General features: G+C 32.7%; 2 protein-coding genes across 3 annotated transcripts; one reads left to right on the plus strand and one right to left on the minus strand.

Moving 5' to 3' along the window:
• Positions 1-105: 105 nt before the first annotated feature.
• LOC120204550 (uncharacterized protein At5g01610-like) lies at positions 106-2,098 on the minus strand. Its single transcript, XM_039204610.1, has 3 exons — positions 1,926-2,098; positions 1,429-1,483; positions 106-478 (listed from the first exon to the last, which is right to left on the minus strand). Exons 1-3 carry the CDS (start codon positions 2,010-2,012, stop codon positions 108-110), a joined length of 513 nt encoding a protein of 170 aa, XP_039060541.1. The 5' UTR covers positions 2,013-2,098; the 3' UTR covers positions 106-107.
• A 6,939-nt stretch (positions 2,099-9,037) lies between these two features.
• Positions 9,038-10,076, plus strand: LOC120204549 (abscisic acid receptor PYL4-like). Of its 2 annotated transcripts, none has more exons than XM_039204608.1 (2): positions 9,038-9,788; positions 9,880-10,076. In XM_039204608.1, exon 1 carries the CDS (start codon positions 9,099-9,101, stop codon positions 9,759-9,761), a length of 663 nt encoding a protein of 220 aa, XP_039060539.1. In that variant the 5' UTR covers positions 9,038-9,098; the 3' UTR covers positions 9,762-9,788; positions 9,880-10,076. The 2 variants fall into 2 exon arrangements, with proteins under 2 accessions (XP_039060539.1, XP_039060540.1); XM_039204609.1 differs by having other exon boundaries at positions 9,038-9,779.
• Positions 10,077-13,330: the final 3,254 nt, after the last annotated feature.

A 13,330-nucleotide genomic window follows, 5' to 3' on the forward strand; every position in this document is an offset into this window, starting at 1 on the left:
TACCACAATATCAAAACCATAAAGACCTAGACAACCAGTCTTTGCACTTGATTTTGAATACTAAAACTTATTATTATGGATACAAATGTATGAAGATTCTAATCACTTCAAAACTTATCTACACTTACTCCATCCCTCGAAACCTCGTACGCCTCTCTACTCCGGCTTTTCTTCATTCCAGCTGTGACACGGAGCTTTGATCCTTCACATATGACGCTGGTTACTTTTACCCATACAATCACCTTCGTCTTCATTCCCTCTATATCAGCCAGTTTTCCTTTCTCCAGATACCCGGTCACGGTGGTGAAGAAGCGCAGAACAGATGAGTCCTTATATCCCACTTCACATATAGCTGGAATAAAAACAGTGAGCTTCCCAGTCTCTTCATTGAATTCATAGTTTGTCGCATCACGAGGGAAGATTCCTATCGGCAGGTTATACTCTTTTAACAGCTCAGGCAACGGCTTTTGCATTTTTCCTGTAAAAACCAAATATTAGTACCGATGATGATTTTTTTTTTTTTGGGGGGGGGGAGGGAAGTCACTAGGAACTACAGCATACTCTTGTATCAAATAAAGTGTCGATAATAAGTCCACATACTCCAAGTTAACACCATTAATACCCCAACCCACATACAGAAGTCTTCATGGGAATGTTTGAAATTGAACGTTAGGTAGTGATGTTAAAGTTATTATAAGGACCAATGTGTTCATTTTTTACAATCAATATCTATTGAAATTAGGGTTAACCATGGGAAAATGCTATAAGCTTTCTATTGGCTTTGCTTGGTATGGACGGAAAATTTGTTAATCAATTGGTTAGGATTCATAACCCCTTTCTTACTTTGTAGTTTAACCATTGGATTAAAAAAATTTCTATCCTCACTAATTTCCACCCTTCGTCCCAAGCAGGGCTCAGGTATTATCAAATGGCATAATGTCAAAAAACACTCCTAACGTTCGACTAAATAGTCACTTTGACCTCTATTTTTTTTTCTTTTGGAGCATTTTACGCCTAACGCTTCATTTTAGGGTAAAAATGCCCCTAACGTTTGATTAGGGCATTAACCATTTGTTGACTAACGAGTTCTATCAGCAAAGGAGTCTTTTTGTCCCAAATTGAAACGTTCGGAGCCAAGATGCTCGAAAAAAGGATAGAGGCCACAATAACTATTTAATGAAACGTTAAAGATTTTTTTTTTTGCAGCGGCCACTAAGTATCCCAAAACAGATTAGAGACTAATGGTTAGCATATGTTCCTTACAGGTTTACATTCAGCAGCTAATATTATATGTCAGTTGTATAAAGCACAAGCAATGAACTGAATACACATTTTATCCTTCTGAATAGCATAGAATAGTTATTTATACCACGTTAAACACTAACAAAAGAAAATAGAAGAAAAGGGCTCTGCAATAGAATGTCAAACCTTTGATTTTATTAACCAACCATTTGGCTCCTCCTTCAATACTGGTGGATAATGACTGATTAGAACAGAGGGAAGATGATGTTAGATTGAAGAATGTGAATAAGAAAAGATAGACATGTAGAACTCAAGGGTATTCATCCACATACCAGATTTGCAGCATTTGGAGAAAACATAAAACGATACTATAACATTCTTCTTCATAATGACCAAAGAATTCTTAGATGAACTATATTGTTTTTAACATTACAAAAGACTGCGTTTCTCCCAATTTTCTAATAAATCGCGTTAAATACTATATAAAAATATGAAATTTAGCACAGAATTGGAAGCCAAACAGACCAAAAAAAAAGATTTTCAATCACTCGTATGTTAAAATTTCAGGTAACAAAGCAGAAGAAACTGTGTAATAATCAAGTAATCCGCATAGATCAAAATTGATTCTATTAGTAAAGAAAATTGAACTGAGAAATTGAAGAGGAAGTGAAGGAAAAGCATACGTTGAGGTCATCGCCGACGGAATCGATCTCCTTGTTGGCCTTCTGGCCCAGCCAATAGGAGCCCACCTTGTTCAAAATCTGATCCATTTCTGAAAAATTTTGGCTGTGGAATCTCAAATCTCGATTATCCCTATTTTTAGTTTTATGAATCTATCCCCCTCCTCTGTTTTTCTCTGCTACTATATTCTACTTGTGTTTATATTTTTTTATTTTTTTAAAGCGGGTTGAATTTCGTATATATATTTGAAGTGAAACTCCACCATATTTCCTTTAACTAAACGCTAAAAAGATATATCAACTTAGAAACACCATGCATTCTACATTTATATAGCCCATCAATTATAGTGTACTTTTTAGTTGCATCTTTCAATTTTTAAAAAATTTATAAAATAATCATTTGATTAATTAAAAGTTACATAATGTTTTATTTCCGTTAAAAGTTGAACGTCCAGTCTACAAATTAAATCAATACATATTCTACATCTTACATCAAAACGACGTCGTTTTGGACGGATATAAAAGACTTAAGCTTCATTTCATTTATTTGTATGGTTTTCTTTCTATATCTAGCATATCTTTCTTTGTGTATTCTTCATACAAATATGAAAAACCGACAGATTAAATTAGTGGATCATTGTGACGACCACCACGCTAACTGTCAGCTTCGACAGTCAATAATCTTGAGAACATCTGCTCCGCTTTTTCAATCAATGTTTCCACCATTAAAATTGGTTAGATCTACGACATTCGCCATCAGACCGATGTGATTCTGGTAATGTACTGCTTCCCTTTCCAATCAATGTCTCCGCCATTAAAATTGGTTAGAAAATTGTCGGAGTTTAATCTACGAAATTTTACTTAAACGAAATTCTTTTTCCTTTTTATTTTTAAGGTTTATTTTTTAGGGATCTAATGTCATAGTTTTAACTTTCTAATAATTTTAAAATTATTTATTTCTTAATATCACATGAATATTGTGTGCAATTTAGTAATTATTATAAAATTTTGAAGTCAATATGTTAACATTCAAGGCATACTTCTATTAATTTTTAATAATGAATCATTTTATGACCTTGGATTAGTCAATGGTTTTTTTATATTTGTTATAATCGGGTGTTTAATTATAAATATATTATAATTGAGGGATTGTCTGAACAATTTACCCTTATATTTTTCAGATAAATGGATTATTATTATTTGCAGTCAAGTCAGGTTAATTAAATGATTATCCTGTCCTTCGGCTTACTATTCCAGCAACTTGATCGTCTATTTGACCACCCTCTATTCTGTTTTTCTAAAATGACTTTAGCTTTTGACCCTCTCTCCCCTAAATATTTACGAAATTTTGGCACCCACTGAATTGACATTCATGCCCTTCGGCCGATGATCAATCAGCTGTTTTTTTTTTCTTGTAGTTCACTCCTCAAAATATTTTGTGATACAAATCAAGGTTTTCAGAATCAATTGGTTCAGCTGTCGATTCTCGATTCAATTAATCTAGTTTTTAGTCCGATCCATTTATTATAGTTTAATGTTATGATAATATGGAAATAGAATTTATATTAATTAATTTGATATGATTTAGTGATTAATACATAGATTTATTTTAAATGTATATACAATAATACAAATATAAAGGTGCATGAATGGCTTAGGACCACTCATATTTGCATAATGCCATCTTTTAGCCAACCTTGGACCGTCATTGTCTATGGGTTATGGGAAATGGATTACTTTCATCTTTGTTCTCATTATTTGCCTAATTAACTTGAACCATAACTCTAGCAATAGTAAAATTACAAAGATTAAATTGATATTTTAATTAAATTCAGGGACCATAGTAAAATTTTAATTAAATTTGGATCCAAATTAATAAAACAACTAAAATTGGAGTACCTAATAGTGTAATTATACCATTTTCTTCAAATATTGGTTTAAAAGCCCAAAAATAAGAAATTTTCCATTTCAAAAAGTTTAAACCCTTCTCCTCTCTCTCTTCAACATTTCCTCTTTTAGTAGGAAATATTTAATCGATGTTTCGTCGTCGATCGTTGTTTCGTTTTCGACATCTCTCATACCATCGTGTTTCTTACGTCGTCCTGAGTTTACTGGTATTCATCTTGTCTCTGTTGTCGTCGGCGTGTGAGGGGGTGAGAAAGATCAAGCTTTTGATGTTACGAAATCGAGCTCTCCACCGTTCACCGCTATGAACCGAGCTTGGTAATCATGTTTCCCCCAACCAAAGGTCGACTAGATCCGATGCTTCCCGTCCGTCAGATCCGCTCAATCTGAGTTCTTCGAGAGTTACTCGTATATTTTGTAAATTGTTTAAATAGATATTATTATTCATATTAAGATTCCGATATAGATTTTTCGATTCTTAAGATCTAGTGTTGTCGTTAATCGTGATCGACATACTCAGTAGTAGGTTTCCCTATCAGACTACTAAGACTGATACAAGTGTGTTTCTTGATAGTGTTACATTACTATTTTTTGAATATTTTCACTTGAATACATACATGTTTATTACTACTTGGGGTATTATTGGAGGAAGTATATAAGGCATAGTCTATAACTTGTAAGACCTTACCTCAGACTCCTCTGCTTTGTGCACAAAATAAGTCCTTACAGCACTCCTTATGCTATATGTATGAGGCTCTTACCGAGTGTACAAGTGGGTGTATGGTTCTGGGGAATCTACACACTATGGTGATCGGTTGGGGATATTGTTCATATTTTAAAAATATGTTTGATGAACTATTTTTTTACTAAAGTATTTTATTTGTATGTTTTTATACACTGTAAGGATCATACTGGGTTTTTTTTGCTCATTATGTAAATTTTAACATTTTCAGATAATAGCAGACCATAGACTAACGGACTTATCATAAGGAAGATCATCTACTCTGTTTTTGTATCATTGTATATCTTTATAACTTTAGTTATACTTTTGTGACATATATTTTTGCTACTTCTTGGTATTTATATTACTGATATTTTGTTATATATATGTTTTTATACAATTTTTTAATATATGTATATATATATATATCATATAAATCTTTCTTGTAGTTAATTTCGTATTATATTATTATATAAATTTTACTATTGTTTTAAATATAAAAATAATTTATAAATATAATATTTAACCGTCTAGGTTTAGTCAGGACCTATGAGTTACAATTTAGCCTTATATTTCTCAGATAAATGGATTACTATTATTACTTTTATTTGGAGTCGGGTTAATTAAATGACCATCCTGTCCTTCAGCTTACTATTCAGCAACTTGATCGTCTATTTGACCACCCTCTCTATTTTTCTAAAATGACTTTAGCTTTTGACCCTCTCTCCCCTACATATTTACGAAATTTTGACACCCTCTGAATTGACATTCATGCCCTTCGGCCGATGAACAATCAGCTGTTTTTTTTTTCTTGTAGTTCACTCCTCAAAATATTTTGTGATACAAATCAAGGTTTTCAGAATCAATTGGTTCAGCTGTCGATTCTCGATTCAATTAATCTAGTTTTTAGTCCGATCCATTTATTATAGTTTAATGTTATGATAATATGGAAATAGAATTTATATTAATTAATTTGATATGATTTAGTGATTAATACATAGATTTATTTTAAATGTATATACAATAATACAAATATAAAGGTGCATGAATGGCTTAGGACCACTCATATTTGCATAATGCCATCTTTTAGCCAACCTTGGACCGTCATTGTCTATGGGTTATGGGAAATGGATTACTTTCATCTTTGTTCTCATTATTTGCCTAATTAACTTGAACCATAACTCTAGCAATAGTAAAATTACAAAGATTAAATTGATATTTTAATTAAATTCAGGGACCATAGTAAAATTTTAATTAAATTTGGATCCAAATTAATAAAACAACTAAAATTGGAGTACCTAATAGTGTAATTATACCATTTTCTTCAAATATTGGTTTAAAAGCCCAAAAATAAGAAATTTTCCATTTCAAAAAGTTTAAACCCTTCTCCTCTCTCTCTTCAACATTTCCTCTTTTAGTAGGAAATATTTAATCGATGTTTCGTCGTCGATCGTTGTTTCGTTTTCGACATCTCTCATACCATCGTGTTTCTTACGTCGTCCTGAGTTTACTGGTATTCATCTTGTCTCTGTTGTCGTCGGCGTGTGAGGGGGTGAGAAAGATCAAGCTTTTGATGTTACGAAATCGAGCTCTCCACCGTTCACCGCTATGAACCGAGCTTGGTAATCATGTTTCCCCCAACCAAAGGTCGACTAGATCCGATGCTTCCCGTCCGTCAGATCCGCTCAATCTGAGTTCTTCGAGAGTTACTCGTATATTTTTGTAAATTGTTTAAATAGATATTATTATTCATATTAAGATTCCGATATAGATTTTTCGATTCTTAAGATCTAGTGTTGTCGTTAATCGTGATCGACATACTCAGTAGTAGGTTTCCCTATCAGACTACTAAGACTGATACAAGTGTGTTTCTTGATAGTGTTACATTACTATTTTTTGAATATTTTCACTTGAATACATACATGTTTATTACTACTTGGGGTATTATTGGAGGAAGTATATAAGGCATAGTCTATAACTTGTAAGACCTTACCTCAGACTCCTCTGCTTTGTGCACAAAATAAGTCCTTACAGCAACTCCTTATGCTATATGTATGAGGCTCTTACCGAGTGTACAAGTGGGTGTATGGTTCTGGGGAATCTACACACTATGGTGATCGGTTGGGGATATTGTTCATATTTTAAAAATATGTTTGATGAACTATTTTTTTACTAAAGTATTTTATTTGTATGTTTTTATACACTGTAAGGATCATACTGGGTTTTTTTTGCTCATTATGTAAATTTTAACATTTTCAGATAATAGCAGACCATAGACTAACGGACTTATCATAAGGAAGATCATCTACTCTTGTTTTTGTATCATTGTATATCTTTATATAACTTTAGTTATACTTTTGTGACATATATTTTTGCTACTTCTTGGTATATTTATATTACTGATATTTTGTTATATATATGTTTTTATACAATTTTTTAATATATGTATATATATATATATCATATAAATCTTTCTTGTAGTTAATTTCGTATTATATTATTATATAAATTTTACTATTGTTTTAAATATAAAAATAATTTATAAATATAATATTTAACCGTCTAGGTTTAGTCAGGACCTATGAGTTACAATTTAGCCTTATATTTCTCAGATAAATGGATTACTATTATTACTTTTATTTGGAGTCGGGTTAATTAAATGACCATCCTGTCCTTCAGCTTACTATTCCAGCAACTTGATCGTCTATTTGACCACCCTCTCTATTTTTCTAAAATGACTTTAGCTTTTGACCCTCTCTCCCCTACATATTTACGAAATTTTGACACCCTCTGAATTGACATTCATGCCCTTCGGCCGATGAACAATCAGCTGTTTTTTTTTTCTTGTAGTTCACTCCTCAAAATATTTTGTGATACAAATCAAGGTTTTCAGAATCAATTGGTTCAGCTGTCGATTCTCGATTCAATTAATCTAGTTTTTAGTCCGATCCATTTATTATAGTTTAATGTTATGATAATATGGAAATAGAATTTATATTAATTAATTTGATATGATTTAGTGATTAATACATAGATTTATTTTAAATGTATATACAATAATACAAATATAAAGGTGCATGAATGGCTTAGGACCACTCATATTTGCATAATGCCATCTTTTAGCCAACCTTGGACCGTCATTGTCTATGGGTTATGGGAAATGGATTACTTTCATCTTTGTTCTCATTATTTGCCTAATTAACTTGAACCATAACTCTAGCAATAGTAAAATTACAAAGATTAAATTGATATTTTAATTAAATTCAGGGACCATAGTAAAATTTTAATTAAATTTGGATCCAAATTAATAAAACAACTAAAATTAATAAATATCATTCTCCGCCGGTTAATTTCTCACATCTCTCCTCTCAACTTATAAATTAATACAACAATTCCGTCAACGAGTCAATAATTCTGACAATCTTCTCATATTTTATTTAGAAGTTCGTGCGATTTTTCGTTATAAGATAATTTTGTTATAATTTTTTTTATATTTATTGTTTATTATGATTATTTGAAAAAAATATTATACTAATTATTTTCAATTAATTTTTGTGTTTGTAAAATTAGAAAGCGGGAGCATACGTCGAAATAGTTTTGCGGTGCAGGTAATAATATTAATTTATAAAAATATTTCGACGTATGCTCCCGCTTAATTTTACAAATACAAAAATTAATTAAAAATAATTAGTATAATATTTTTTTTCCAAATAATCATAATGAACAATAAATATAAAAAAATTATAACAAAATTACCTTATAACGAAAAATCGCACGAACTTCTAAATAAAATATGAGAAGATTGTCAGAATTATTGACTCGTTGACGGAATTGTTGTATTAATTTATAAGTTAAGAGGAGAGATGTGAGAAATTAACAGACGGAGAATGATATTTATAGCGAGAAAAGTTATATAAAACGCGGTACATGCCCCATACTATATAAAATTATGTCAGTAAAGGTATGTCGCGGTACCTGACTCGCGTTATATAAAATTATGTAGGATGTATAGTGTGGTACCTAATCTGCGCTATACCCTTACGTGGCGTATAGCGCGCTACATGGGCCGCGCTATACCCACGTAATGTCAACTCACCGTATAACGCAGTGCAGGGGCGCGCTATACCCCACGTGTTACCACATCAGCGTATAACGCGATGTAGGGAACGCGCTTTACTACTATAGATATTATATTATGAAATATAATATGACCGATATTAAATCGATAATAATATCGGAAGCCGGTGATATATCGAAAAATCGCCCATTGTACTATCATCGGTTATACAAAAATAAAACCTAATAATCCACCACCAACCTCTCTCTCTCATATTTAACATCGTCATCCTCTGCAAAAACCATCTCTTCCCAGTTGGAAAGGGACTAACCCATCACCTTCCTCATTTCTCCATTCATATATATATATATATATATATATATATATATATATATATATATATATATATCTATATATATTTATACACACACACACACACAGACTCTCTCTCTCTATTTGTTATCTTTGCGCTAACGAAACAGCAGAATAAAAAATGACTGCGGATACTCCAAAATCATCTCTCTTGCTTCACAGAATCAACAGCAACACCGCAGCGGCAACACATAACTCCACCGCCCCGGCAATACCTTCTGCCGATGATGATTCCTTCATGCTTTGCCAGAAACGGTATCCTTTAGCCTTCACTGTGCCCGTCCCCGAAACCGTCGCTCGCCATCACACCCACCTCATCGGTCCCAACCAGTGCTGCTCTGCTGTCGTTCAGCAGATCCCCGCCCCAGTCTCCACCGTATGGTCCGTCGTTCGCCGCTTCGGTAATCCCCAGGCTTACAAGCACTTCGTCAAGAGCTGTCACGTCATCGTGGGGGACGGTGAAGCCGGTACCCTTCGTGAAGTCAACGTCATCTCGGGACTCCCCGCGGCGAGAAGTACTGAGCGCCTCGAGATCCTCGACGACGAGCGTCACGTTCTCAGCTTCAGCGTCGTCGGTGGAGACCATAGGCTGGCTAACTACAGGTCAGTGACGACCCTCCACGCTTCGGCTACGGGGAACGGGACGGTGGTGGTGGAATCGTACGTGGTTGACGTGCCGCCGGGGAACACCAAAGACGACACCTGTGGGTTCGTCGACACTATTGTTCGGTGCAACCTGCAGTCACTGGCTCAGGTCGCTGAGAATCTAACCAGGCGCAAATAGCAAATCAAAGTAGAACAAGTAATTTTCGTGAGTAGATTCAAAATCATCTATCAAAATAGATTAAATTCCTATCTCGCTCGCTCTCTAATGCATGTTCTTATTTTTTTCTTTAAAAAAGGGAAAGTCTTTAGTGATACGCCGTCGCTTTTGTGAGTATCCGATAATTGGGTTGCCGATGGAACATCTCATCACTACCAAAGTTCATGTTTATCGTTTCACCTGTGTATGTGTACAACTTCTCTTGTCTTTTTACTCTCTTTTGTTTAATCTGTGAAATAGTAAAAATAAATACGCACACCCCATTGTTAAAGTACATATCTTTTAGCCTCCACTATTTTCTGTCGTCTTCATTGCTGCCAATTGTTTTCTCCAGTTTCTATATAACTTTATAAAATTAGACAGAATCAAAAAGAAGATAGAGATTTATTATTGAAAGCGATGAATTGAGTCATGGAGCAACTTGGGCAAAGTAGTATTAATAAAAGCAGCCGAGTTTCGAGTGTTTCTTAAGTTTCCATGTGACTGAGGTACTCATGAACATACATAACAATCGTAATTTAAATTGCTGAATATGAATTCCATAATCTTGATTGCAATGAAGAAGTTGGTGGGGGAAAAAGGGTTGGGTGGGGAGTAACCTAGAAGCTGCCGGATGGGGAAATGCATGTTGAATTGAAATAGTAGTCGGTAAACACGTGAAAAGGAATCCTTTTTCTGCCACAACTTCACATAGAAAAGCTGTTGGGAAGAAAAGATTGGGAGCAAGTTGCGAAAAAAGGAGTGCAAGTTGAGAGTTTTGAATGAGACGGGGCTGTTTGCAAGTTGGGGGATGCAAGTGGGAATTACTAGTATTATTTTTGCATTATCTTGGTGTTAGATGGCGTGTACTATTGTCTGCTTTTGAACAAGTTCACGCCACTCATCTCTCTCTCTGCATCACACATGACATACAAGAGTTTCGATTTCTCTGCAACTTCGCTCACTCCCATCACCGCTTAGCTTCCATAATTTCCATGCCCACTCTTCTTTTTATTATTTTCATTGTACTAGTTATAAAAAGGTTAATTGATATATATTTGAATTTTATACAAGACATTAGTCCAAGGGCAACATTAAATAATTTGTAAATTGTAAAAAAAATATAAAATATATAAAAAATGCAAGACAAAAATTAATCAATAACATGAACAACTTAATTTGATGAGTGCGAAAAAAAAGGAGAATAGCCCTAAAACTTTTACGCATCAAAACCAAACTATTTATGTGCCATGCATTCATATATTTTTAGTATAAAATATCCAATTCATTGATTGATTAAATTTTTTAATAGTTTAAGATAATTATAAAATAATATCCGTTTAGAATTTTTTTTGATCATTGAAATCGATAAAACACATTCTACATAGCCAATTGACAATGCTGTCAGTGCACATCATTTTGTAGACGTATATGCTCGAATCTAGACTTTCTAAAATTTCATTCTCTAATAAAAATTTAAAATTTATATAATTACTATCAACAATCAGTTAATTTAATAAAATGAAAAATAATTGATTAATATATCAAATATTAATAGTTAAACTTAAATTTAAAAATATATTATTTGTTAATAAATTATAATTATATAAGAAGTTAGAAAACCAATGCTTTTCTGATTTTAAATCAATCCTCCGAAGCCACTCATTTGCATTATAAAACACAATATCGAGAAAGAGAAAATTAATCACCACTCACCACATACATGCATGTATACAATGAAAGTCATATTCCCGATATGACCTATTCAGAATAGTGTTGGGGGGGATCCATTTGCAGTTAGTATTATTGTTGAAAATTATTATTTAAACATGGGTCGAATTGAGTCGAATTGTCCATCCGAGTTGATCTAAGAGCAAGGAATCTTCCACCCGAGATCCAACGTGACCCGACCAAAATAATATTTCATCCGACCCGATATATAACTTAAAAATTCGACTCGATCCGAAATAATAATAAAATATTATTTTTATTCAATAAAAAATAATGACTTAATTGAAAAAATATATATATAGAGGAGTATTATTATAATTATTCCTAAATACATAAGGTAAAATTATATATTTTTTGGGTCGGGTCAGGTCGGATATTTTCACACTAAACCCAAACCCGACCTGACACGAACATCACATTTAAAAATCCGACCCGAACCCGATTTTTTAAAAAATCCGACCGATTCGATCCGTCGAGTCGAAACTCGTCGGATTCGGGTTCTATGTGTGAGCTGACGTTTATGAAATTAATTAATTTATTTTAAAGTACCATATGATAATAAATGACAGACTCGTAACTTTATGCCGTTGTCCAGAGATTATTTTTTTCTAGAAGCATGGAATAGTTATTTAGAATTTTCAATAATTAATATTATATTTATAGAATATATATAATTTTAATTTAAGGTTTTGTCTCCTAATCTTTAAAAGATTTTAAGATTCTTTTTAGGCGATCCACACAATTTAAAAGATCGTGAAAAAAGTCACAAAATCGTATTTATCCATCAGTGTTTGTTAAAGACATAAATTTGAAACTCATCGATAAGTCCAACAAACTCAGACGACAAACATGAGAGGACTGAAAAGAAAATAGGAAAGAACACAAGTGATAATGGTGTTTCACGCAACTAGGTACTGTTTTTTCTTGCAAATTGTTTCCTTCTCCCTACGATCCGAGTTAAGGCACTAAAGGATCCCATGATAGATATAGGATCAACGATGGGTGTATTGAACCCGAACCGATCTTTGGTAATGGTTTTCAACCCATCCGACAACTCATCCACACACTACTATGATTGGTTAGACTAAAGTGTATGTTTTTTTTCAAGTAATTTGGTGGATCGAATTACTTCTGTATGATTTTCCATAAACAAACACTTCAAATGTTCGTAAAAAAGATGGGAGTCAAACAGTCGATCAATGTGGTTGTCTCACGTGACCAAATGACATCACATCAATCGATTTAATATGTCACATCAATATTTTATTATTCCAATAACATGTGTTAATAATGTGTGACCGATATTTATAAATCGATCAAATCAATGATCAACATGTTACTTTTGAAACTTCATTCGAAAAAGTAAAAACTTACTCAAACATCACTTACCATTCTATTTATATAGTTTATCCTATAACTATTTTAATGCAATTTTGTTTGTAGGGTAAAATACCTATTTGATCATCCATCTATTACTTAGTTTATGTTATAATTATATAAATATTAGTATTTTTTAAAAATCATAACTAACATTATGTTTTTATTTTATTTTAGTCACTAATTGTTAAATATTAATGGCGATACTCACGTGATTTTTTAAAATTATCTCTCAATACTGACGTGATATTATCTTATGGTGACACGTCAACTTTACTATTAATTTTTAAAGGTGAGTGACAAAATAAAACAAAAACGTAATATTAATTATGATTTTAAAAAAATAATAGTTGAGTGACCAAAACATAAACTAATTATAGGTGAATGACCAAATAAGTAGTTTATCCTTGGTTTTATGTTGAAAAGATTTCAAACGATGTCGT

The sequence above is a fragment of the Hibiscus syriacus genome, unplaced genomic scaffold (assembly GCF_006381635.1).
Source record: "Hibiscus syriacus cultivar Baekdansim isolate YM2019G1 unplaced genomic scaffold, ASM638163v2 tig00011079_pilon, whole genome shotgun sequence".
In the NCBI taxonomy this organism is placed as follows: Eukaryota; Viridiplantae; Streptophyta; class Magnoliopsida; order Malvales; family Malvaceae; genus Hibiscus; species Hibiscus syriacus.

What these genes read in the sequence shown, in the direction of transcription:
- LOC120204550 (XM_039204610.1), bottom strand. Translation starts at nt 2,012, where the DNA reads ATGGATCAGATTTTGAACAAGGTGGGCTCCTATTGGCTGGGCCAGAAG. An exon ending in CCGTCGGCGATGACCTCAAC is followed by an intron (nt 1,484 to 1,925) that starts GTATGCTTTTCC and finishes TGTTCTAATCAG; the next exon opens with TCATTATCCACCAGTATTGA. An exon ending in GTTGGTTAATAAAATCAAAG is followed by an intron (nt 479 to 1,428) that starts GTTTGACATTCT and finishes TGGTTTTTACAG; the next exon opens with GAAAAATGCAAAAGCCGTTG.
- LOC120204549 (XM_039204608.1), top strand. Translation starts at nt 9,099, where the DNA reads ATGACTGCGGATACTCCAAAATCATCTCTCTTGCTTCACAGAATCAAC.